Source organism: Melanerpes formicivorus, unplaced genomic scaffold, assembly GCF_026170545.1.
Source record: "Melanerpes formicivorus ecotype bairdi unplaced genomic scaffold, bMelFor1.0.p_v2 SCAF_1, whole genome shotgun sequence".
NCBI classification, from domain to species: Eukaryota; Metazoa; Chordata; class Aves; order Piciformes; family Picidae; genus Melanerpes; species Melanerpes formicivorus.
In genome coordinates, this window is record NW_027142353.1 from 60,509,913 (window position 1) to 60,536,671 (window position 26,759).

Consider the following 26,759-nt stretch of genomic DNA (forward strand, 5'->3'; position numbering starts at 1 on the left):
TAGGAGAGCTCTGCAGAGGGACCTTGACAGGCTGGACAGATGGGCAGAGTCCAAGGGCATGAGATTTAACACATCAAAGTGCCAGGTTCTACACATTGGCTACAACAACCCCATGCAGCACTGCAGGCTGGGGACAGAGTGGCTGAAGAGCGGCCAGGCAGAAAGGGACCTGGGGGTGCTGGTTGATAGTAGGCTGAACATGAGCCAGCAGTGTGCCCAGGTGGCCAAGAGAGACAATGGCATCCTGGCCTGTATCAGGAATAGTGTGGCCAGCAGGAGCAGGGAAGTCATTGTGCCCCTGTACTCAGCACTGCTTAGGCCACACCTTGAATACTGTGTCCAGTTCTGGGCCCCTCAGTTTATGAAAGATGTTGAGTTGCTGGAATGTGTTGTTGTTGTTTTGGTTACAGGAATAAGTAAAGAAGTTTTATAACAGTTTTTCTTTCATCTTCAGAATAAAGGCCGAATTTCCTGACTGTTAGCAGCTCTCTGGATGGAAGTACCTCAACATGATCAGATCCTTTTAAAACCTCAATTAAGAGTTTTATTTAGTCATAAATTTCTGACAAGATTAAAGGCTTGTTCTTGGATGAAGTTAGGAGCAGGGAATAGCTTTAACAAGTCTTTAAATTAGGAGTGCTGGTGGCTTTTCACCACAGACACTGTGGATCTCCGAAGGATGTGTGTAGGCACTGCGGTAACCTTGTAGCAAAGAGACCAATAGATTATGTCATCATTTATTTCAGATATTTATCTGTTTCTGCTTTCAGCTTGGGTTTTATATTTTATTCTTAGAACAACCCTGAGGCAGAAAAGAACAATTTGATGTAATCTCTGCCTATCTTTCACAGCATTTTTACAACATATCATATAAATGGTATAAATGAATCACTAATGATTTCGCTCCTACACAGCTCTCTGCCTATACTAAATTTTGCCACAAAATTGAGCTTAAGAGGCAGTGTCGCTGAATGCCAATTCTGATAATGGAGATATGTGATAAGTTATATTTAAATTGTATGATTTTGTGGTGGTTTGGCCCTGGCTGGAGGCCAAATGCCTGCCAAAACCGATCTAGCACTCCCATTCTTAGATCGACAGGGGAGAGGGGAAAAATGTAACAAAAGGCCGGTAACAAGATACAAGCAATTTAATAATGCAAAGGAAAAGCCCAGGCTGTATGTGGAAGCAAAAGCAAACAAAGATAGAATAGAATAAATCAGGTTGGAAGAGACCTTCCAGATCATCACATCCAACCCATCAACCAATCCAACCCACCTAAACAACTAAACCATGGCACCAAGCACCCCATCAAGTCTCCTCATAAACACCTCCAATGATGGTGGCTCCACCACCTCCCTGGGCAGCCCATTCCAATGGGCAATCACTCTCTCTGTATACAACTTCTTCCTAACATATTCTCTACCTCCCATCAGCAGATTGTGGTTGGTCACTCCCGGGAAGCAGGGTTCCACGCACAGCAGTTGCTCTGGAGGACAGACACCACGGATGAATATCCCCTCGCTTCCTTCTTTTACTTAGCTTATATATCTGAGCTGACAACATATGGCAAGGGATACCCCTTTGGCCAGTTTGGGTCAGCTGTCCCAGCTGTGTCCCCTCCCAAGATCTTGCCAGCCCTGAACAAGGGGAAATGTTGGAAAAGCACAACCTGGGTGCTCATTCAGCAGTAGCCAAAACACCGGTGTGTTATCAACACCCAGCTACAGTACTGCAAAACACAGCACTAGAAAGGTGCTCTGGGGAGAATTAACTCCAGCCCAGCCAAACCCAGTATGGTTTTCTTAATTTGACAATCAGTAATCTGCAAAGATAAGGATCAGGGAAATAAGAAGTACAGCATCTTAGCATAGCAGAAACTCACAGAATCACAAAATAGATTAAATTGGAAAGCACCTCAGGAGTTTTTCTAGTCCAACCTTTGTGGTCAAGACAGGGTCACCAGTAGCAAATTGCTCAGGGCCATGTCCAGACAGGTTTGAATATCTCCAAGGACAGAGATTACACAACCTCCCTGGACAGTCTGTGTCTGACCACTCTTTGAACAAATGGACAAAAAGCTAGATCCATCTTCTTTACTCTGTCTTATGTGTATTTACAAACACCTTTGCAGCAGTTGTATATAAAAATACTCCAAAAGGTCTGCTAGCCATTGCTGCATTTAAGGTACTCTGATAGTATGAATATTCAACTTTAAGCTCATCTGAGACTCTGAGGAAAAAAAGCAGGTCATACAAAATAATGTCCTCTAAATAATTCCTTTTTCATTGCTGTAACATGCTATAGCTGACCTCAGTTTAATAGTAATTTGGCTATTAAAAATATGAAGCACCTCTAAAAGGATATCACTGGCTATTGGGTTATCTAATACTGTTCTTAGCAAGAATGTAGGTAAATATAAAAACAAAAACGGTGCTAATTCACAATTATGTTGATGTTGACTTGCTGGAACGTGGCCAGAGAAGGGTAACAAAGTTGGTGAGGGGTTTGGAACACAAGCCCTGTGAGGAGAGACTGAGGGAGGGAGCTGGGGTTGCTTGGCCTGGAGAAGAGGAGACTCAGGGGAGACCTTATTGCTCTCTACAACTACCTGAAGGGAGGTTGTAGATAGGCGGAGGTAGGTCTCTTCTCCCAGGCAACCAGCACCAGAACAAGAGGACACAGTCTCAAGCCAGGGGAGGTTTAGGCTGGATGTTAGGAATAAATTCTACATAGAGAGAGTGATTGCCCATTGGAATGGGCTGCCTGAGGAGGTGGTGGAGCCACCATCATTGGAGGTGTTCAGGAGGAGACTTGACAGTGTGCTTGGTTGCATGGTTTAGTTGGTTGGGTGGTGTTGGATGATAGGTTGGACACAATGATCTCGAAGGTCTCTTCCAACCTGGTCTATTCTATTCTATTCTATTCTATTCTATTCTATTCTATTCTATTCTATTCTATTCTATTCTATTCTATATTCTATTCAAATAGGTTTCTATTCTTTTAGACAGTGATAAAGAGAATTTAGATGTGTTTGGGGAAAACCCTTTCATTCTACAGTTTAATTTTTAAAAACATCAAGGTGTCTGCTTGATAATATTAGAAGAGCTCCTCAGAGATAGCCTTGTAAACAGTTACAATCATCAATTAAACATTATTTCACATTTCCTGCATGCTTGTTTGCATTTATCTTTATCTTTATTTATCTTTATTTATCACTCTGAAGCCTTTCATTCCCTTTAAAAGGGCTTGATAATTTAAAGGCTTATGAAATGACTTGTGTACAAGCAAAGAAAGAAGGGATAAAGAAAAAGTTCACTGTCATGACAGAAGTAGATCCAAGTGTCTGGGAGGTGGTGCATAGAGAAAGAGGTTGTCTTTAAAAAAGAATGAGATATATTTTTTGTTTGTTTAGGTTTTGTTTTGATGGGTTGTTATGTTTTTCACAAGTAAACCTGGGAAGGACAAAGGCATGTAGATAGAAACATTCTGGCAATTAATAGGACTACAGAATCACAGAATCACTGTGGTTGGAAAAGACCTTCAAGATCATCAAGTCCAACCATTATCCAACTCTACCTGGGCCACTTCTACATCATATCCTTGAGCACCATATCTAGACAACCTTTACATACATCCAGAGATAGCAATTCAACCACTTCCCTGGGCAGCCTGTTCCAGTCTTTGATGACTCTTTAGTGTAGAAGTTTTTCCTAATGTCTAACCTAAATCTCCCCTGGTATAAGTTGATGCTGTTTCCTCTTGTCCTATCAGAGACCAATGCCCATCTCTCTACAACCACAGCCTCCTTTCAGGTAGTTGTAGAGAGCAATAAGGTCTTCCTTTTCTTTGGACTAAACAATCCCAGCTCCTTCAGCTGCTCCTCCTAAGACCTATTCTCAAGAATGTTCACTGGCTTTGCTGACCTTCTCTGGACCTGCTCCAGCACATCAGTGTCTCTCTTAAACTGAACACAGTATTCAAGGTGATGCCACACCAGTTCCAAATAGTCAGACAATCATCTCTCTAGCCCTGCCAGCCACACTATTCCTGGCTGCTGTTGACCTTCTTGGCCACCTGAACACACTATTGGCTCATATTCAGTTGCTGTTGATTGACACCCCTAGGTCCCTTTCTGCCAAGCAGCTTTCCTGACACTGAACCCCACACCAGTAATGTTGCAGGGGGTTGTTGCAGACCAAGTGTAGGATATAGCACTTGGCCTTGCTGAAGCCCATGTGGTTGGCCTCAGCTCATTGTTCCAGCCTGTCCAGGTCCCTCTGAAGAGCCTTCATGCCCTCCAGCAGATCGACTTGATGTCATTTGCAAAGTGACTGACAGTGCTATCAATCTCCTTGTCAAGATCACTGAAAAAGAGATTAAACAGCAGTGGCCTCAGCACTAAGTCCTGGGGAACACAACTTGTGCCCAGCCACCAATTTGATTTAATTCCATTCACTTCCACTCTCTGGGACTGGCCATCCAGCCACCGTTAGATCCAGCAGAATATGAACCTGTCAAGGCCTAGGACATGCAGTTTGTTTGTGAGGATGCTGTGGGGAACAGTATGAAAAGCTTTACTGAAATCCAGGTAAACAACATCCACAGCCTTTCCCTCATCCACAACACAGAATCACAGAGTCAAAGAATCAGAGAGTGGTAGGCGTTAGAAGGGACCTCTGGAGATCTGAAGTCCAACTTCCTTACCAAATCAGGTTCACCTAGAGAAGGTCACATCTGTGAGAGTTTTGAATGTCTCTGGAGACGGAGATTCCACCACCCCTCTGGACAGCTTGTTCCAGTGCTCTATCTCCCTTAATTTAAACAAGTTCCACCTCATGTTTAGATGGAACTTCTTATGTTAAGGTTTGTGCCTGTTACCCCTTGTCATGTCACTGGGCACCACTGAAAAAGACTGGTCCCATCCTCCTGACACCCACCCTTTAAGTCTTTATAAGCATTTATGAGATCTCCCCTCAGTCTTCTCTTTTTCAGACTAAAAAGACACAGTTTCCTCAGTCTGTTCCCATAAGAGAGATGTTCTAGTCCCCTAATAATCTTTGTAGCCATTATCTGTATACTTTCCAGAAAGTCCCTGTCCTTTTTGAACCTCTGAACTCATTTTCTTTTATAGAAATAGTATGCAAGTAGCCTTTGGCTATCAGAAGAAATGAATCAGGTGGGACATTCTTGCAATAACATCTGTCTGTAGTGACAACTTTACAAGTTAAATAAATAAACACTGGCTGACACTGCCACACTGCTCTCTAGAAGAGGAGTAGCACATAAAACCACAGATCTTCATGGAATGTTTAGAATAGAATAGAATAGAATAGAATAGAATAGAATAGAATAGAATAGAACAGAAGAGAAGAGAACAGAACACATTGGAAAAGACCTTTGAGATCATCGAGTCCAACCTATCACCCAACACCATCTAATCAACCAAACCATGGCACCAAGTGCCCCATCCAGTCTCTTCTTAAACACCTCCAGTGATGGTGATTCCACCACCTCCCTGGGCAGCCCATTCCAATGGCCAATCACTCTTTCTGTGGAGAACTTCCTAACAGCCAGCCTAAACCTCCCCTGGTTCAGGAGACTGCATCCTCCTGTTCTGTTGCTGGTTGCCTGGGAGAAGAGATCAACCTTCACCTGGCTACAACCTTCCTTCAGGTAGTTGTAGACCTTATTTCATGTGGACAGTTATAATCCCAGTGAATTTCTGATCTCTCATTCCTGTAGAATTCCTCTAAAATAGATTATTGTATTGAGCAAGTTTGTCTTGGCATTGTGATTCTGTAGTAAATCCAAATTGCAGCATCTTATCCCCAGCTCCCACGAGAAAAGCTTGGACAGCTCCCAAAGTTTTCAGGTATATTACACAAAGTGCTTATTGTGGTATTATTAAGCATGTGCAATGGAGCAGTGAAAACTGTCAGCCATATGTGCTGAAGACTGAAAACTACCGGGTTTGGTCAACATTTAGTATGGAAAAGAATAATTTCAGCTGTATCAGTGCATTTCAGTCGCTTAACCAGTGGAAGGTATGATTTTATCAGATGTATGTCACTGCATTTTCCAACTCAAATTCAACCATGCCATAGTTTATTGAGCTACAGTGCTGCTGTGAATGTCTTTGACTGCTTGTAGATTACCTCTACTACCTGACACTGCTCTAGCACACACCTTTATGCTTAGTGCATAAAGGATTCAGTATATTCATGTCATGAAGAAATTCCATGCACTATAAAAGGCAAGAGTCATAATTCAAACAGCAGCACAACAACCTTTGTTCTAAACTGCAAGCCATGCATGAAAAGGGATGAGAGTCAAATTAGAACTGAACTCTAGATCCCCACTTGATACACAAAACTCCAACTACAGTTGTTGTGCATTACTGATGAGCAGAAGCACGATACCAAGTGCAGGCCCTTCTCATGAGTACACCTCTGTAGCTGCCTAAAAGAATTCCAAAGTTAGAAATGTTACCAGAATTGGCACTTGTTTTCATGCCTTTGGCAGGAGACCCAGGTAGGTGGAGATTTCTGCCTAAGATCCAGGGGAGGTTGGTCAGAAGCTGAGAAGTCTGTACACCCATTCCCTGTATAGTGTGGACAAGTCCCTTCAGTGAGAGTTAGGTATTTTAACATCTTTGAGGATCTAGCCCTAATTACAACAGATTTCCCTATTATGGCGTCAGACAAGATTTCTGGTAGTGTTGACACCAGTGTCAACTCCTGGGCAAGGTTGTTAATAATCAGCCCCCAGCTGCATTTGGAAATGTTGATATTTTTGATGAAGCCTCTTGGACCTTCTGGTTATCCACTGAACTTACAGTTCACCTATCCCATTATATCACAGCACTTTGGCTGCAAGGATGCTGTAGATCACTGTCAAAATCAGCAAAAGCCTCTGCTGCTTTTACTTCATCCAGCAAGACAATTGTCTCATAGCAAATTCTTGTGTTGGTCCATCGCAACTTGCTCTTGTTAAATACATCCTGGATGTTCCCTGTCAACCCAGTGTCTTTCAATTGCCTAGACATTGCTTCCAGAAGGATTTACCACTTAATTAGCATGGGATGAGGTTGGGTTGAATGATCATAATCTGCCCGAATCCTTCATACCTTGCTTGTAACTGACTTTGACAGCTGGTATAGGAATACTGTGGCAAGGTGACTACCATTTCTTACACCTCAGTTCTGGTCTGTGGCTCATGCATGAAAAACATCTAAAATGTTCTGATGTGACAATGTTAAGGCCATGTATGAACTGCAAGAGATAAGGGTTGAAAGAAACCCTAACAGACCTCCTGTCATTTAAAAATGAATCAGTGACCAGCAGCACAGGTTTTCTCTCTAATCTTTAAAGCTGTCCCCCTTCTGAATAAGACATGACATTAGCTGCAGTCCCTGATTCCAGTGCTTATCTCTGATTAACATAATATTTCAGGTTAACCATTTGCTACGTGACATGACAATGGATTTATGTATATGATTTAAGGGAGAGGAGGGAACAAACACCTTAGCCCAAGTATCCAGCTTGCTGCACCAGTGCATCTTTTCGTGACTGCCTTTCCTATAAATTGAATCTCTGAGGCAGTCATTCTGTAATAATACTTTGAAGTTATTTGCATCAAGTCTACAGAACTTTTTTATTCTAGTTTTAAATTAAGGACTCCAGTGGTTTCAGTCCTTGATAAGCAAAGCAGCAGGATTTCACACCAATCATACCAAGGCTCAGTTACATTTTAGTCACAGCAGTGAAGTGATGCATGAAACTGGCTGTACTGTAAAATCTCATTGTTATATGGATGAGGAAATGGACTGGCTCCTGACAGTAAAACAATTTCGGGACAGGGGAAAAAAATGCATATCAACACTTTCAACACAAAAGTTGTTCAGAGAAAGATGTGGTCCTTCGTTAGGGGGCTGCAAACCATGGTCTACAGCTAATGGAATGGAATGGAATGGAATGGAATGGAATGGAATAGAATTAAGCAGGTTGGAAAAGACCTCAGAGATCATCAAGTCCAACCTACCACCCAACACCATCTAACCAACTAAACCTCGGGGCCAAGTGCCTCTGGGAACTGTTCTTGGGTGTCAGTGTGATGTTACTAGAGAACAGAAGACATTGCATTCTCATCTTATCCCACCAAGTATTGTGTTTCTGTAGAGCAGAATCAAAAAGAGCACAGGTTTTTACCTCCAGATGATTTTTTGTGGAGGACATCTTATGTGTCTCTTACCCTTTATTTAGTCTTTCCTTCTCTGCTTAATTTATTGTCATGACTTCATCATCACTAACATAAGGCCTTTCTACTATTATATTTGTCCATTTGAGCCTCAACTCTTAGATATGAGATATGGCAAAGAGCAGAGAATTCATATTTAACTGGCAACTCTGGGATTTAGGCTCCTGAAAACTGATAAATCAGGATCAGGATGCTTTGAGAATACCAAGGAGAATTCACACACCCCCTTGCTCTGGTCCTTTCAATCCTCGTGCTTTCCTTCTCTGCCCTCTCTTGTTACAAAGTGTAACTTCTGTGTTGTTGATAATGAAGCAGTGTTGATAAGTATCAGCTCAATGCAATAGAGAGGGCTGTTGAGCCTGAGGAAGAATTTAATCTGTAATAGAGCACATTTTGTTCAGTTCCCTGGACATCTTCATCTGGACACAGATGTCAGTTCATGTGACCTGGGTCAGAGCCCTCTTTAATGACCAGTTTGTTACTGGAAGCCTTGTTTCCTATGTTAACTCTGCTAAATTAAACCTGAATTAAGCCTTTGAGCATTTTATTCTCTAGAGGTGCACCATCTGCAAATGCCATCGTAGTCCACAGCCAGCCTGTCCAGCCTCCTCATATCAGCATCCATTCCCCTGGATTGCTTCAGTGCTAGAGTGTGAATGATCCATGCTTTCCCCTCAAGAAATCTCATTCATCATGAAAGCAGTATATTTTTTGCCCCATTCTTCCTTTGGTGATTATTTCCTTTACATCAATCAGTTGCAATGAATAGTAGCCAGATGCCTCTTTCCTTTAATGGTAAGCAAAGCTGATGGCTAAGGTCCTGACAAGAACATTTAGATGAGTGGGAAACACTTCTCTGAGAGAAGGATTAGCCTGAGAGCCTGCAGTGAGAAGGGCTGGCTTTGGAGAATGACAGTGGATAAAATATCATCTGTTAAAACAAAAAAATCTATATTCTCTGGACTTCTAAGTCCTGGCTGTAGACATTCAAAGTGTATTTTTCTCGCAGTGCAGGAGTATACCAGCAGCCCCATTGATTTTGTGCTTGTATGAGGAGGATGATCTATGCCTCTTCTGGAGAGATGCTAGCTCTCTGGAGAGAACCACTGAGATTTCATGGTGAGATGTATCACAATTGCTATAAAATTGCAATTTATCTGCTAAATTCCCATTGACTGAGATAACATCTCGCCAGAAATGCGAAGCTGCTGTGATTTTCCATAATAGCACTCATGACATTTACGTTCTCTTTCCTCTTGCATATCTGCCTTGTGACTACCTCCAGGCCAGAATTTAAAGGTGCATGATATTTACAAATCACAGCTTTTTCCACAGTTTGGTTTGTGATGTTGACAAGGACTGAGTCACAGAAGGTATGAAATGTCTTTGGTGGAGGTTTTCACATGTTTGTGGTAAAGCACAAACATGAGTGCACTCAGGACCAGATATAGTTTTGAGCTGTGAAACATGTCCATGAAAATCTGAGACATTCACAAACAGTAGATTGTTATCTTGGTTCGCATTTGAGCCATTCCTATTTTCCTGTTGATGTTTCTGTGCGCAAGAAGTGTTTTGGGGTGGGAGCTCATAACGAGTTCACATGTCCTCCAGTCCTGAATGAATTACTGAGCTTTGAAAAAACATACTTGGTGAACATACTCGTAGGGAAAGGAAGCAGAAAAGGAGGGGGGTGGGGGTGGGGGTGGAGGTGGTGTTTAGGGGGAAAGGCAGAAAATAATTAAAAACATAAAAATAATTAATTGAATTACTTTTAGCTGAATCTCTTACTGAAGGATTCAACAGGTCAGTGACAAAGAAAATAAAATAACTAGTCTGTCTTTGGGCAAACATTTTACTATGAGCCTTCCATCCATAGAATCAGAGAATCATAGAATCAATAAGGTTGGAAAAGACCTCAAAGATCATCAAGTCCAACCTGTCACCCAACACCTCATGACTATTAAACCATGGCACCAAGTGCCATGTCCAATCCCCTCTTGAACGCCTCCAGAGACGGTGACTCCATCCCCTCCCTGGGCAGCCCATTCCAAGGGCTAACAACTCTCTCTGTGAAGAACTTTCTCCTCACCTCGAGCCTAAACCTCCCCTGGTGCAGCTTGAGACTGTGTCCTCTTGTTCTGGTGCTGACTGCCTGAGAGAAGAGACCAACCCCCTCCTGGCTACAACTTCCCTTCAGGGATTTGTAGACAGCAATAAAGCCTCCCCTGAGCCTCCGCTTCTCCAGGCTAAACAATCCCAGCTCCCTCAGCCTCCTCTCATAGGGCTCCACATTTATAGTCAGTGTAAGCTCTGCTATGGGAGTCATTGGAAGTAGGATGAGAGCCTAGGTGGCCACCTGTGATGATCAAAAATTGGTAGGTTTATGTTTGTCTGCTCAGAAGCCACTGTTATAGTTCACATACTGTCCAGCAGTGTCACTTCACTTTGTGTAATTGACTGCCTGCTGTGTGGTATGAACCAAAGGAATGTCCCACTTAAACCTCACTAATGAAAGTTCTTTTGCATTGTAGTTGACCTGGACAGGTTGAATGATGATGTGAAACGTTACAGCTGCACTCCAAGGAACTACTCTGTCAATTTAAGGGAGGAACTGAAGTTGACGAACGTAGTTTTCTTCCCCCGCTGCCTCCTTGTCCAGCGCTGTGGAGGAAACTGTGGCTGTGGGACTTCAAACTGGAAATCCTGCGTGTGCACATCAGGGAAAACAGTGAAAAAATATCATGAGGTATTTTCACTCTTCTTCTTCTCTTTGGTACTTCTTTTGAGTACTTATTATGTACATGGATTCTGAAGACTTTTCACATGTTATATTGACCATGCTATATCATGTTGTAATTATGCTATAACCTGTTATATTATCATTGCAATGTTATATCATCGTGCTCATATTGATTATCCTGTTGGATCTGCAGTGCAAGAATCAATGGGCAAAAATCACTGTCTGCAGTGTAGTGTCATAGGCCAAGATGCTATCCTTTGGGATAGGATAGGATAGGATAGGATAGGATAGGATAGGATAGGATAGGATAGGATAGGATAGGATAGGACAGGATAGGGTAGAATAGAATAGAATAGAATAGAATAGAATAGCTCACTGAAGAAATACATATAGCCCATCCAAATCACCTAGAAAAGCACTGTTAGATAAGATTAAATAAGAGTGAACATTGCTTGAGCTGTAAAGTAACATAGAGAGAAAAATTTGAGAAAATATAGAATAGAATAGAATAGAATAGAATAGAATAGAATAGAATAGAATAGAATAGAATAGAATAGAATAGAATAGAATTAACCAGAGGATTAGATTGTGCCTATATGGGATTCAAGCTAGGATGCCATTTGCCTTATTGGCCACCTGGGTACACTGCTGGCTCATGTTCAGCCTAGTATCAACCAGGACCCCCAGGTCCCTTTCTGCCTGGCCTCTGTCCAGCCACTCTGACCCCAGTCTGTAGCACTTCATGGGGTTGTTGTGGCCAATGTGTACAACCTAGCACTTAGATGTGTTGAATCTCATTGGACTGCCCATCTGTCCAGCCTGTCAAGGTCCCTCTGCAGAGCTCTCCTACCCTCTACAGATCAATATCTGCCAAGTAAAATATAAACTAAAGGATTCTGAGTCACACCTGTTTCAGAGCTTAAGCCAAGTATCTGCAATAGCAAGAAAAAAAATGCTGATTATGTACATATTATCAAGCACTTTTTTTTTTTATCAGGTGTTTTGGCGTGTGTGGTGCTGGGATACTAGGATATCACACTAGAATATCACAGAGGTATTCATCAGAATCAGGATGTCACAGCTTGTGGTGACCTCCAATGAATCACTGACTCAAGAAATTCAATATTCACACTAATACATCACTGCTAATTTGTTTCACTACTCCTTTGTTCTCTAAAAAGCATATGTAACATAAAATGGCTTTTGTAAGTCTAAATTTAAACTTAATCCCTTAGGGACAAATTAACAGCTTGCTGAGCAGAAATTTAGCCGAGTGGCTCCCATTAACATGAGTGGAAGTCATGCAGATAAACTCATGTATGCCATGCTAAAGATGTGTCCATTAATTTTAGTCCAAAATATTTTCCACTTTATTATTATTAGCCACACACAGCTAATCAACTTTATTCTCTATTCTCCTTTGACACTTGACTCTAATTGTATTTAAATGCCTGGCAGTAAAGGCACTGAGGAGTGGCCTCTAAATACGCCAGTTTTAGAACTATTGGAGCTGGTTTACTCTTTTCAAAGCCAATTTGAAACCACTAACCTTAACCAAAAAGCCTTTAGTTGCATAATGAAGGACAAAGCTTCATGAAATCCCCAGTGCTGTTAATTCAGTTAAAACTGTCTGCTGCAGGAGAATATTGGCCAGATTCAAACATAGGTCTCAATTACTTTGATTTACGTGCAAAATAAACCAGAAGGAGGTATAAGGCAGTGGAGCAAAGAAGCTGTTTGTAGCAGCTGAAATTGAATCCTGAAGATCCCGGACTACTTCTCTTTCCAGGATGATTTTGCCTAACCGCTATCCTGGACTTCATCTACCAGAGCTACTTGTTCTGCACATGTATATTCTTGTCCTTAACAGTAAAAATGTGACTAGAAATCACTTTAAAGTTATCTGACATTTTTGAACTGCCTAATATTTGTGTGTGAGAGAGAAGCAGGCAAATTTTGCAGAAGTGCTAGGCTCCTTTCTCAGCTTCATAGCCAGTGCCTTGTGGCGCTGGAGTAGCTGCATGCTGGCAGCTGTGGGGACGCCAATGCCCACAGTCTTTATTGAGAGAGAGGCTGCTAGTCCTGAGAGATTTCAAGGCTATCTTCCCCTTATGCTCTTAATGTTTTTTTAGTTCCCCCTCAGTTCCCATTGAAAGCCTCAGACTATACTTATCACCAAGCACTCCCTCCTAGTATTGCAGTACTAATAGATGCCACGTGTGGCCTTTGATTTCCCCAAGCTAGGAGTGCTGCTCCAGTTCTCAGAACAGACAGTACAGCCCTTTCCTACCATGTACAATTGTGAGAAGTAATGCAACAGCAGGGAAAACAGGAAAATGAGAATGCCATGCTGAGGGGTATCTTTTTCTTTATTGCCCTGGAAAGTGTTAATAATGAGATCTTGGTTGTTTTCTTAAGTGTGGAAGTTCGCCATCGTTTCACCAAAATACTCAGCAGTTTCCAGAAGTAAAAGAGTTCCTGACTCGAGTAAACAGATAGTTTTATGGCTGAGGTGGTTTTTTTTGCATCAGTCTCGTGATGCCCTGTGGTTTTCTGTGGCTTCTGGGTTTGCTTGAGTGGAGAGCTTGTGGACAAATACTCATGGCTTACCACGTAGTGTCACGAACCCTGCAAACCAAACAGGCCAAGTGCTGGCAATCACTTAAAACATCTCTCAGGCTCAGTCTACCATAAGTGATGCTGCAAAGGAAAGACAAAGCAATGTATGGAAATGGATGAAACATACCTTAATCAAATGCTCACAGCCACTGCCGTCTGACTTGCTAAAGGGGAGCTGAAATGAAAGCATGTCTTCCCTTGCAGTGTGGTGTTTGGAAATGCCTGGAGCTTCTCTTTAAAGAGGAGGCAGCTCTAAACCTGTAGGTCACCCAGCTCAGAGGAGATGTGGGGGAACTCAAGCCAGGATTCAATTCAGCTTGGGCTGCAGCTGTGCCATCTGCCCAGCACACGCATACCTCTGAGGAACAAGAAGTCCGTTTCCTCATCTCATTGCTGTAACTGATGAGATGTGAAATGAGTTTCTGTGAGGAATAAATGCTCTTAAGTTAGCAAACAGAATTTGTCAGTGGATAAACCTCCACAAACAGTGCTGATCAGCACAGCTGAAAGGCACATAAGGAAAAGAACTGAAGTGGTGAAAGACAACTGCATCTTTTACTTGTCTCTCCTGTAAAGACTGATATATTTTTCACTGCCTATACACTGCTTCTTTCCCAGTCCCCATCTATGCTTTTTTGAAACATTACATCTCCATTCAAGTTTCATATTGACTGTGGCTTGTCTGGTGCCTTTAGAGGACATACATGCAATTAATTGATTCTCAATGACAAGGCTTAGATTGGTGTTGGGGTGGTTAGTTCATAACCTCCTGCTGCCCTGAGAAAGGTAGCAGACACCTCAGAGTACCTACATAATAGTGTGCACAAATTGCTGGGGCATAGAAGCAGCTTTAACTGGTCCCAACATTGTAAACCAAAAACAAGACTGTAAGGAGTATTATTGGGAAGAACAGAACAGGAGAGCAGGGGTTAAAATGAAAAGGTGATAAGGGACATGAGTAAGACAGAGGAATTGTTGCAGTAGCTGCTGGACAAAAATACCAAGCAAAAATTACCCACATGCTGCTCATACAACAAAGGAAATTCACTAAAAGAACATCATCAAAGCAGTGTGCAAGGAGTATAATGTGATGGTTGTGTGTCCTGGAGTTGATAGTAGATGGATAAAGGAGATAAAAGGATGTTATGATAATAAGGGCACAAAATGCATAGAAATGCATAGTTAATGCATAGAAATGTTACATAAGAAAGAGCAGGGGAATTCATTTGGAATGCAAATACAAGGAAACAGAATGAGTCAGAAATGGCTGCTAGGTCACAGGAAGAGCAGAGGGAACACAGGTACCATGAGAGAAAAAATGTTTGTTTTGTACTAGATGAAAATGAAAGTTCTTGGGGTGACATCAGGAAGTGAAGTGTGTGAGACACCCTGCGATACCTATCTGGCCAGAGAGGCATTTAAGAAGGGGAAAAACCTCTATCTGGTCATTGAAAATGTAAATAGCTGGAGCCATAACGCATGACAAGAGCACCAAAAGTAAGGGGTTTTGTCATGTCAGTCAACAAAAAATCATGGCTTTAGTGGAGATGTAACACATCTAAATGCCGAGTTCTACACATTGGCCACAGCAACCCCATGCAGTGATACAGGCTGGGGTCAGAGTGGCTGCAGAGCGGCCAGGCAGAAAGGGACCTGGGGGTGCTGATTGACAGCCGCCTAAACATGAGCCAGCAGTGTGCCCAGGTGGCCAAGAAGGCCAATGGCATCCTGGTCTGTATCAGGAATAACATGGCCAGTTGGAGCAGGGAGGTCATTGTGCCCTTGTACTCAGCACTGGTTGGGCCACACCTTGAGTCCTGTGTCCAGTTCTGGGCCCCTCAGTTTATGAAAGATGTTGAGTTGCTGGAATGTGTCCACAGAAGGGCAACCAAGCTGGTGAGGGGTTTGGAGCACAAGCCCTATGAGGAGATGCTGAGTGAGCTGGGGTTGCTTAGCCTGGAGAAGAGGAGGCTCAGGGGAGACCTTATTGCTGTCTACAACTACCTGAATGGAGGTTGTAGCCAGGAGGGGGCTGGTCTCTTCTCCCAGGCATGCAGCACCAGAATAAGAGGACACAGTCTCAAACTGTGCCAGGGGAGGTTTAGGCTGGATGTTAGGAAGATGTTCTTCATAGAAAGAGTGATTGACCATTGGAACAGGCTGCCCAGGGAGGTGGTGGAGTCACCATCACTGGAGGTGTTTAAGAAGAGCCTGGATGGGGTGCTTGGTGCTATGGTTCAGTTGATTAGATAGTGTTGGGTGATAGGTTGGACTCGATGACCTCAAAGGTCTTTTCCAACCAGGTAAATTCTATTCTATTCTAGTCTAGTCTAGTCTAGTCTATACTATTCTATTATATTCTATACTATTCTTTTGGATGCCTGAGTTTTAAGCCAATTAATTTTTTCTCCTCTATTTGCTGTGTTAAAAAATCACATAGTAGAATCAGTATTGCCATGTGCATTCAATGAACCATTCCAAGTCTGAATGCTACCAGTGAGCAAAGTCTTTTTTCTTCTTCCTGATATCCTGCAATTATCTCTGGTGAGAAAGAACACAGATTTGGGTCTCTGTCGTTATTTTAGGCTATGTTCCTACTAGAATCAAAGTTCTGATGCTAAATTATGAACCACAGTCCCATAATGCTTAGTTTTTTTTATGCTCAGAGCATAGCTAAACTGAGTGTGACCTTTGGATTAGATAACTTTCAAAAACCGCAGAGTAAGATTTTTTTTTCATCTGTATCAGAACTTGGATCTGTGTCGAATGTTTGCACTTTTGATGCTTCCTCTTTCATGAGTTTCAGAAAAAAAAAACACCCAACCATAATTTGGTTTGCATGCTGGAATGATGGTATTTTTAGATGAACAGAAGGAGATTAGATAATGCTGCCTAGCAAGATTTTAAAATAGGTTCTGCAAAGTGCAAATTTCATTATCTGAAATAGCTTCCGGAGTTGCTCTCCGTCCTCTGTCGCTGGAATACGAATCTAACCAGATACATGGCAAGCCGTAGTCTTCTTGTTGATTATCTGTGGTGGTCTTAAGCTAATCAGAAAAAAAACCCAAAAATTAAAGTTGATTTTTCAGAGAGACTTTAAATTTCTATTAGTTTTTATAGTTTATATCTATTAGTTTTTATTAGTACTGGTCAAGAAATTAGCCAAGAATGTTACTACTGTTCCGAATCAACAATGAAATTATAGTAAGGGGAAAAAACCTGCCATGAGCAACTGTTTAGATACACCCTCCCTCCCTTTTTGTTTTTCTTTTCTTTCTTGAGAAGTGTTGAGTGGACTTCCTATTACTCTTTATTTTTTATTAAAACAGAAATTAGCCATCATTGATTGTCAGGGATAAATGTTGCTTGACTTAAAGGTAAATGATACATGGCTGTTACTATTTTAGCCTGGAGAAGAGGAGACTCAGGGGTGACCTTATTGCTCTCTACAACTACCTTAAGGGAGGTTGTAGACAGGCAGAGGTTGGTCTCTTCTCCCAGTCAACGAGCACCAGAACAAGAGGACACAGTCTCAGGCTGTGCCAGGGGAGGTTTAGGCTTGAGGTTAGGAGGAAGTTTTACACAGAGAGGGTGATTGCCCATTGGAATGGTCTGCCTGAGGAGGTGGTGGAGTCACCATCACTGGAGGTGTTCAGGAGGAGACTTGATAGGGTGCTTGGTTGCATGGTTTAGTTGATTAGGTGGTGCTGGATGATAGGTTGGACGCAATGATCTTGAAGGTCTCTTCCAACCTGGTTTATTCTATTCTATTCTATTGGTGAGTGGTGTAGAAGGTGAGTGGTGTAGAAAGTGGTTCACCTCATCTGGCTCTACATGTTTAAATTTGCAAGTCCAGCCTTTGGTCTCTTTCACTAGTTAGCACTGACCCCACCAGAGATGGGTGTTAGAGGTGAATCATTCACTGGAGTGATCTCTTTGTTCCTGCTTCTGCTGGGGAAATGTTTGGTATATGTCAGGGTGAGTAAGTTAACTCCAGCGGGGTCCTTTCCCCAGCAGTCATCACCACTCTGCTCACCTCAGCCCCTGATCATGAAGTGCTGTGGCAGATCTGCTGAGATGAGAGTGACAAATCTGCTGAGATTAGAGTGACCACTGGGCCATCAGCCTTGACCTCCTGTACTGTACCTTGCTGCCCCCAAAGCAAGACTCAGACTTGTACTGTATGCCTTCTGTGAAGGTGGTCATTTTTTGATGTCCTCAAACAGGCTGGAAACTCCACAATTCCTGGGAGCACTCTCCAGGTGGTGAGTCAGCCTGATTTAAACATGTGTGCCCTGGTTCTAGTTTGAAGGGTTTTTTGACTTCAGCTTCCAGATACTGTTTCTTGTGATGGCTCTGCCCTCTCATTTAAAGAGTCTCTCAGAAGCTGGCATCCAAATTCAATACACAATCAATGAAGAAGACTCCTGGCAGGGAAACACATGCAAGCATTTTCTTTACATTTCCTCCACCACTGCCCCCAAGGAAAATTATGCAGTGGCTACAGTCACCTCACCTTGAAATATCTCAGATGCTCAGGCATATCTTCAAAGTAAAATGCCATCCAGCATATTGATGTGCTCCTATGGATCTATCTGCACAAGTGATGCTGCAAGACTCTAATACCCTTTTTTGTATTACCTATAAACACCAAATCCAGCTCAGTAGCTAAGTCCTCTGTCTTGATATTGTTTTTTATTGCCTTTAATAGTTTTATGACCATAATTAATTCAGTGTTTGATGAGCTAGATATGGATGTAGTTATATACTTCTCATGAGGCAATGATCTGAACAGCTGAGGCACCACATTCTGGTTAGTACTGACAGGCATTGCTCCTTTAATTTAAAAACTGCAAGGTTATGCTTTTTTTTTTCACCCACATAAAACAACCCTTTTGGGCATTCCAGACCTTCCTCACATCCATAGTTTTTTACAGCTACTGATCCTATCAGAAATGGAGCAATAAAGTGTCCTGAACAAAATTTCTTTGAACTGCTTTCATTAATTCAGTAGTTCCTTACCTTTAAGGACCTAACAATGTAAAGAATAAAGAGCATCTATTTTTCAGAGTAAAAGGGTTTATTTCAAGTACTATGGTCACCAGAAATGATCTTACTTCCTGGTTCTTTTCAATTCCCTTGTGTTTATCTGAAACTAAAACTATTAGATGGAATCTAAATGGAGGCCATTGAACATACGTTCTGTGATCAGCTATTAAAGCAGTCCTACAGAGGGATCTGGACAGCCTGGATTGTATGAGGTTCAATTAAGGCCACGTGATGGATCCTGCACTTCGGTCACAACAACCCCATGCAACACTACAGTCCTGGAGAAGAGTGGCTTAAAATGAGAGACAACAGTAAAAGACCTGGGAGTATTAGTGAATACCCAGATAAATATGAGCCAGCACAGTGCCCAGGTGGCCAAGAAGGCCAACAGCATCCTGTCTTGTATCAGGAGTACTGTGGTCAGTAGGAGTAGGGAAGTGATCATGCCCCTGTACTTGGCATTATTGAGGCTGCAGCTTCAATACTGTGTTCAGTTTTGGGGCCCTCACTGCAAGACAGACATTGAGGTGTTGGAGCATGCCCAAAGAAGAGCAGTGAAGCTGGTGAAGGGTCTAGAGACAAAGTCCTATAAGGAGAGGGTGAAGCAACTGGGGTTGTTTAGCCTGGAGAAAAGAAGGCTGAGGAGAACCCTTGTCACTCTCCACAACTACCTGAGACGAGGTTGTAGTGAGGTGGGTGTAGGTCTCATCTCTCAAGTAACAAGTTACAGAACAAAAGGAAGTGGCCTCAGGTTGCACAAGGGAGGGGTTGTATTGGATATTTGGAAAAAAATTCTTCACTGAAAAGGTTGTCATATATTGGAACAGGCTGCCCAGGAAAGTGGTTGAATACTCAGTGCTGGAGGTATTTGAAAGACATATACATGTGGCACGTAGGAATTTGGTTTGGTGGTGGACCTGATAATGCTAGGTTAACAGTTGGATTCAGTGATCTTCAAGGTGTTTTCCAAGCTAAACAACTCTATGACTCTATAATTTCATCTGTATTCAAACACTGCTTTCCTGTCTTGTCTGGGAAGTACCTGCCAATTCATTTTCCTACTCTTGTCAGCAAAGCCCATATGCTCATGCTCATGTTTTTCGATACAAAACACAGAGAAAATCCCCAAGCTGTCAAGAGGTCTGGTAGCTTGAATATAGTCCACATCTTTGCTCTCATCCTGTTGCATACTTTTATTTGTTCTCAGTTGAAAAAAAAACAGATCTCCCTACCCATGATCTTGCAAAGTGCCAATCATCTGAATTTGGCAGATTTTTAGGAAAGGCTTCTTTAAATAAAGAATTTTATCGTGGGTTCAGGATCAACAGCTGTACTTAGGGTTTTTTTTTTCTTGTCTTTTTCAGCTTGGCAGCAATTGCAGCAACCTGAAAACGTTCAGTTATTCTCTATTTTGGATGACAGTGTGGTACAGTGTATTGTCCCAGTGTCCATCAGGATTTATTGTACATATTGAGGCAGTCAGTGTTTGAAATCAATTAAAATACTTTTATTTTTCTTGAAAGAAAAAAAATTAACAGGTGATGTGACTGTCTGGAAAGCAGCCCTGAGGAGAGAGACTTGGGGGTGCTGGTGGACGAGAAGCTCAACATGAGCTCTCAGTGTGCACTTGCAGCCCAGAAGGCCAATCAGATCCTGGGCTGCATCAAGAGAAGTGTGGCCAGCAGGTCAAGGGAGGTGATTCTCCCCCTCTACTCAGCTCTGGTGAGACCCCACCAGGGGTACTGCGTCCAGTTCTGGAGCCCCTATTACAAGAGGGATATGGAGGTTCTGGAGCATGCCCAGAGAAAGGCCACGAGGATAATCAGAGGGCTGGAGCACCTCTCCTATGAGGACAGACTGAAGGAGTTGGGGCTGTTCAGTCTGGAGAAAAGAAGGCTCCAAGGTGACTTTATTGTGGCCTTCCAGTGTCTGAAGGGGGCCTACAAGAAGGCTGGGGAGGGACTTCTTAGGATCTCAGGTAGTGATAGGACTAGGGGGAATGGAATGAAGGTGGAGGTGGGGAGATTCAGGCTGGATGTGAGGAGGAAGTTCTTTACCGTGAGAGTGGTGAAGCCCTGGAATGGGTTGTCCAGGGAGGTGGTTGAGGCCCTGTCACTGGAGGTGTTTAAGACCAGGCTGGATGAGACTCTGGCCAGGCTGATCCAGTGTGTGGTGTGCCTGCCCCTGGCAGGGGGGTTGGAACTAGATGATCCTTGTGGTCCCTTCCAACCCTGACTGATTCTATGATTCTATTTCTAACAGGGAAATGTAATTATATCTTCCCAGCACATTGAAGCAGTATGTCCTTAGGCACAGTCTTTTCTCAGCATTACATAGTTTAAACATAAGTTTTATCACAAAGGGAGGACAAAAAAATGAAGTATGTTCATTGTTTATCACATTTGTTACATCCCATGGCCTTTCTACCCTCCAGGCATTAATGGTAAAGAGCAAATGGACTCATCCCGAAGGCTAGTCACTTGCCTGCCCTTCCCTCCCCAACTGCACAGCATGACTTGTGTCAAGTCATTTAGATTGACTTTTGGAGACTTTCTAATTGTGTTGAAATTGCTAATAATTGGTTGATCTGGTGTGCAGCCCCAATAGATAGAATAGAATAGAACACAACAGAACAGAACAGGTTGGAAAAGACCTTTGAGATTAATCCTTTATCCCCTCTTCTACCCAAGACCATCTCATTTCTTGTATGGTGTTTTGACATCAAAGTACAGAAAGCACTTTGGAAAAACAAGTAATTGTTAATTGAGTAACAATACAATCTGTTGATTATTCAGGGCAGAAGTGTGGGCGTTTCTGTGGTTGAGCTGCTAAAGATATATAGGTCCCATTTCCTATTTGACCAGTGGTTTCAGAAGGTCATAGACAAGACAGACTTCTCTCCGTCTTTTGAACCAGCAGGACAAAAAGCTCATCTATCAGTAACTATGCCAAGTTAGCGTAAGTCACAACAGCCTGCCAAGAGATGAGATGAGTTAGCTCTAGTACTTTACTGGTGTCTGTTTTCTAGACTCAAGTGCTTGAGGTCACAGAGAGCAGAATGAGCCCACCAGCTTGCTGTTAACTGTGGAGCTGCAGTATTATTTTCTCTGTTTCCTGCTCCCCGTCATTAAATAGAATTAACCAGGTTGGAAAAGACCTTTGAGATCATCAAGTCCAACCTATCACCCAGCACCATCTAATCAACTAAGCCATGGCACCAAGTGCCTCATCCAGTCTCCTCTTAAACACCTGAACGTGTCCAGAGAAGGGCAACAAGGCTGGTGAGAGGCCTTGAGCACAGCCCTGTGAGGAGAGGCTGAGGGAGCTGGGATTGTTTAGCCTGGAGAAGAGGAGGCTCAGGGGTGACCTCATTGTCCTCTACAACTACCTGAAAGGTGGTTGTAGCCAGGAAGGGTTTGGTCTCTTCTCCCAGGCAACCAGCACCAGAACAAGAGGACACAGTCTGAAGCTGCACCAGGGGAAGTTTAGGCTCGAGGTGAGGAGAAAGTTCTTCACAGAGTCATTGGTCATTGGAATGTGCTGCCCAGGGAGGTGGTGGAGTCACCATCCCTGGAGGTGTTCAAGAGGGGATTGGACATGGCACTTGGTGCCATGGTCTAGTCATGAGGTCTGTGGTGACAGGTTGGACGTGGTGACCTTTGAGGTCTCTTCCAACCTTAGCATTACTGTGATACTGTGATACTGTGATACCTCCAATGAGTGATTCCAAAAGGCAAGGGACCATGTGACACCACTGGTAATTTTTCTACGTATGTGCTGCAGCGCCTTGAATGAATCCGTTTCAGATTCTTCATCCATACAAGTTTGACAGTGGTGCATATCTTTCTGTGCAGTCCACTGTGAGACTTGGGAAGAAAAATGCTGTAGTTAAGTGTTAAAATGTTCCTAGTCTTAGCTCATTTGTTGCACCATATCCAAACTAACGTTTGAGCTTCAGGGTAGAAATCAGGAACTAATATATCTTTCTTTTAAACTGCAGTAGGCCCTTTGCCAGCAAACTGATGAAATGGTGGTCAGGGCCATTAAGGTGTGTTGATGCCCTCAGGGGCCAAACACTCTCATTCTAAAATCCCTTAACAATGTTTTCTAATCTGTGTCTTTCAGGTGCTGAAATTCGTCCCTGAGGCTGGGCATCCCAGAAGAAGAGGCAGAACCAAGAACAACATGGCCATAGTCGATATACAGCTGGATCACCATGAGCGGTGTGATTGTATCTGCAGTTCAAGGCCACCCCGATAAAAAAAGGAAGAAAGAAACAAACAAGCCACACTAATTGCAGGTTGCTGGACGTTTCCTTTCAAGCAGGATTACTCTGAGGACCTTTACTCACTAATCATTTGAATTTTGCTACTAGCCTGCCTTTGCAATTAGCAGAAATGATCCGCAGTGTTTCAGCATAGCTATGCTGATTAGCGCCATGGCAGATAAACAGGTGTATCATAGATTTATGTATCAGCATCCAAGAATATAGGATTATGGTTATCTGTAACTAGATTCTGAGTGTTGAGATTTTTCAATGCTCACTTACAGTCCTTAGGCACACAGTGCCCACTGAAGTTAAACACAAGCTGTGTAGGTATTTGTGGTAGCTGGCAATGGAATGACATTGTGTGTGTATTTCTCATTCTCCACTTCCTAACTCAAATTCTGCTCAGCTCTCCTGAGGGTCAGTAGGGTTTTATGGGTATAAATGGAGAGGTAATTTGAGCCTGTATTAATATAAAGTGGATTGTGCAACTCCAAGAGGAACTTCCCAGCGTTCTGGCCCAAGAAAGTGAGATATACTAAGTCCATCGCTACATGAAATAACACACCAGTGGAGTCAAATCTCACTGTACTCAAGCAAATCGTGGTGAAACCAGTAGATGCTTTGCAAAGGCTGAGACACTGGTGGCAGTAGAGGGGTGATAGGAGGTTGGTACTTTTTCCATGGTGACTCCACAGGAGCTGTCACCCAGGCCCTTGTGCAAGAGGGGGCCCCTGCCAGGTCCCCAGATAAATCCCCATGGGTTGGATCTGATTGTGGGCTCCACCTACCTGGACTGCCTTTTGCCCACAGCTGCCCACAGCTGCTCAGGAGGATTCCTTGCTACATGAAAAAGGAGAGACCACCCTCCACTTACATCCTTCTCACTACAGTTTGAGGAGTGCCACGTTTCCCCATGCAGGTGATGAAGATAGGGAACCTGTTTGTTGAAAATATTGATCTGTTTTGCAGTTGAGTTACTGGGAAACAAAACTGCCAGCTTTGTTTCGTAGCTCAGAACTGTTTAAAGAAGACTTCATTCTTTTTCTGCCTCTAGCTTAACAAAAAGATTGGTGCAGTCCTTCCTTAAGTTTTAGCTAATTTTGGAAGAAATATGCATGCAAGACCTTGACAATGCTGACTGGTTTTTTGAGAGAGTGCACTCAAATGTATATTCCTGACTGAATTCTGCAATTATACCTAAGCACTATGACCTTGTAGGTAGCATTGGTTATAGGAAACACCAGTTTAGTATGGATTTATGCACTGAATGATCTTTAATTCCCACCCACCGGGAGAAAATGTGCACCAAGCATCGACTGTGCCTGCTGCCTCTCACAGACTTTTGTCTGCTCACCCAGTCTGCTAATCCATGGGATCCATCCTGGTCTGGGAGCCTGAATTACCACTACAGGCAACTGAAAAAGAGAGGATCTTCCAAAGTGTGCCTTAAGCCCTCAGGCTGAAGACACTTGGTGTAGAGCTTTTCTTTCTCACTTTTGATTATGTAGAAAGATCTGAAATCTAATTTGAACATCCAGGTGGTGAAATACACAAAGTTAGACGGTATGAATATTCATTTTAAAGACTGAACAGCTTATAGCTTATCTTACTGAATTTAGATACAGGCATCAGCAGATGCCAGAGTCCAGCAGAAAAATTCATCTGTGAAGTAAACTAAATACCAGCAAAAAATTTCCCTTTTTATTTATTAGCAGAAATTACAGAACTGTTTTCCCATACATTTGCTGTCTCCTTTGTCCAAGAAATAATTCTTAGGTTATTTGCATGCTATTTTTTCATTTAAAAAGCAAAGCTACCAAAAAAAAACAACACTAATCTGGTTCATTTTTACTGCTGCACTTAGACCTTCCCAAAATAAATACCTTTTCAAAGGAAATTCAGTAAAAATCCCTCATTTCAAGCCACTAGCTTTTGTTTCTTCTGGGGTAAAACCTACTTTCTCAAGTGCAATCTGTATTTTTTTTTAATTGGTTTTTAATTCTGTTATCTCAGTTAAATGTAGCTTTCCCAGCAGTATTCTGTACTTTATGCAGTATGTAATATGTCTTTACCTTGATGAAAAACAAAAATAAATATTGCTTTTGAAGGAAGAAACACTTGAGTGATCATTTGGAATTCAGATGAACTAAAACCCCATGATTTGCTGGAAGACATTTCCCCAGCAGGACACCATCCATGCTGGGTCTTCTTGTGAATTCTTTTGACAGGATCACAGCATTTCTGATAGTCACAGTAGGGTTTCTCCTAGACTTCGTGCTGGTCACAGCCTCCGTGGGCTTGTCTCCAGCAAGACGTCCTTGCTTGTCCTGCAGAGTCTGCTCCCTACTGGCAAAGGAACCTCCTGCTTAAGCTCTGCATCTCACCTAAACCAGGGTATAGCTAAGCATCCAACTGAGTCTTTTTTAACCAGAGGAAATAGCCTATAGACAATTATCATAGAATCATAGAATCAATAAGGTTGGAAAAGACCTCAGAGATCATCAAGCCCAACACCTCATGACTAACTAAACCATGGCTTCAACTGCCATGTCCAATCCCCTCTCGAACACCTCCAGGGATGGTGATTCCGCCGCCTCCCTGGGCAGAACATTCCAATGGCTAGCAGCTCACTCTGTGAAGAAATTTCTCCTCACCTCAAGCCTAAACTTCCCCTGGCACAGCTTGAGAGTGTGTCCTCTTGTTCTGGTGCTGGTTGCCTGGGAGAAGAGACCAACCCCCACCTGGCTACAGCCTCCCTTCAAGTAGTGGTAGACAGCAATGAGGTTTCCCCTGAGCCTTCTCTTCTCCTGGCTACACAACCCCAGCTCCCTCAGCCTCTCCTCATAGGCCTTGTGCTCCAGATCCCTCACCAGGCTTGTTGCCCTTCTCTGGACACATTTAAGTGTCTCAATGTCCTTCTGGAATTGAGGAGCCCAGAACTGGACACAGTATGCAAAGTGTGGTGGTCACCTGGCCATAGAAGGAGATCAGGTTGGTGAGGCAGGACCTGACCTTCCTAAATCCATGTTGGCTAGGCAGAATCTTTTTATGTTCATTGGTGTTCATCTAGCACTTAAGCACACAGGAAATAAACTGAATTCATTAATGATGTGCCTAGTTTTACCATTCCAAAGACTAAGGCCTAGACAACTACAACTATTTGCAAGTATACTTTCAAATGAATTTTTACTAATGGTGCAGATATTTCTCCCAGCTTAGAAGCAAATTTCACTGTGTTGCCTCTGGAACATAGCTTCCATAGCCAAAGTTCTGATTAAACCTTTCATTATAACTTGATTGTCATGTAGTTTGGGACAAGCATCTTGAATGAAAATGCCATTAAAACTGATGTCAGTTTTACATGCTGTGGTTTGAATTACAATCTTGACAAAATATATTCTCTGCTGTCGGAGTGTTGCCAAAGATTTTTCATTAAGGTTCTTGTGTTAAGCTAAAGCTGCCGTGGGCCCTCAGTGGATTTTGGACTGAATGAGGACATTAAATTTTTGCCAAATTAATTCTTCACTAGCTAGACACCCTTTCTGATAGGAGAAATATAGAAAGCATACAGCCTGGAGACCCAGCTTTGTAGCCCGTGCTCATGCATGTGTGCTTTATTCTGTGTGGTAATGCCGCTGACCTAGAACAATCAGCTGTTCCAGCGAGCATGTTTATCCCCTTTGATTTGGTCCTTGTTACTCAGAGAAATAATTCATAATTTTTAATTTATTTTTTTTTTTAATTACAAAAAGCTTTAATGAAAAGAAGAAAAGGCTCTCAGAAGAGACATTTCCTAACAAAGGAAGCAGTTCTCTTGTGCAC

At 42.6% G+C, this 26,759-nt stretch overlaps 1 protein-coding gene across 3 annotated transcripts in view; it reads left to right on the forward strand.

Moving 5' to 3' along the window:
* PDGFD (platelet derived growth factor D) overlaps positions 1 to 24,767 on the forward strand; it is a 161,823-nt gene extending 137,056 nt beyond the window's left edge. For all 3 annotated transcript variants that reach the window (XM_068144979.1, XM_068144995.1, XM_068144989.1), the window contains 2 exons: positions 10,791 to 11,005; positions 22,793 to 24,767. In XM_068144979.1, coding sequence (XP_068001080.1) covers positions 10,791 to 11,005; positions 22,793 to 22,927 — 350 coding nt within the window. In that variant the 3' untranslated portion in view covers positions 22,928 to 24,767. The remainder of the gene's footprint in view (positions 1 to 10,790; positions 11,006 to 22,792) is intronic.
* The last annotated feature ends 1,992 nt before the right edge of the window (positions 24,768 to 26,759 follow it).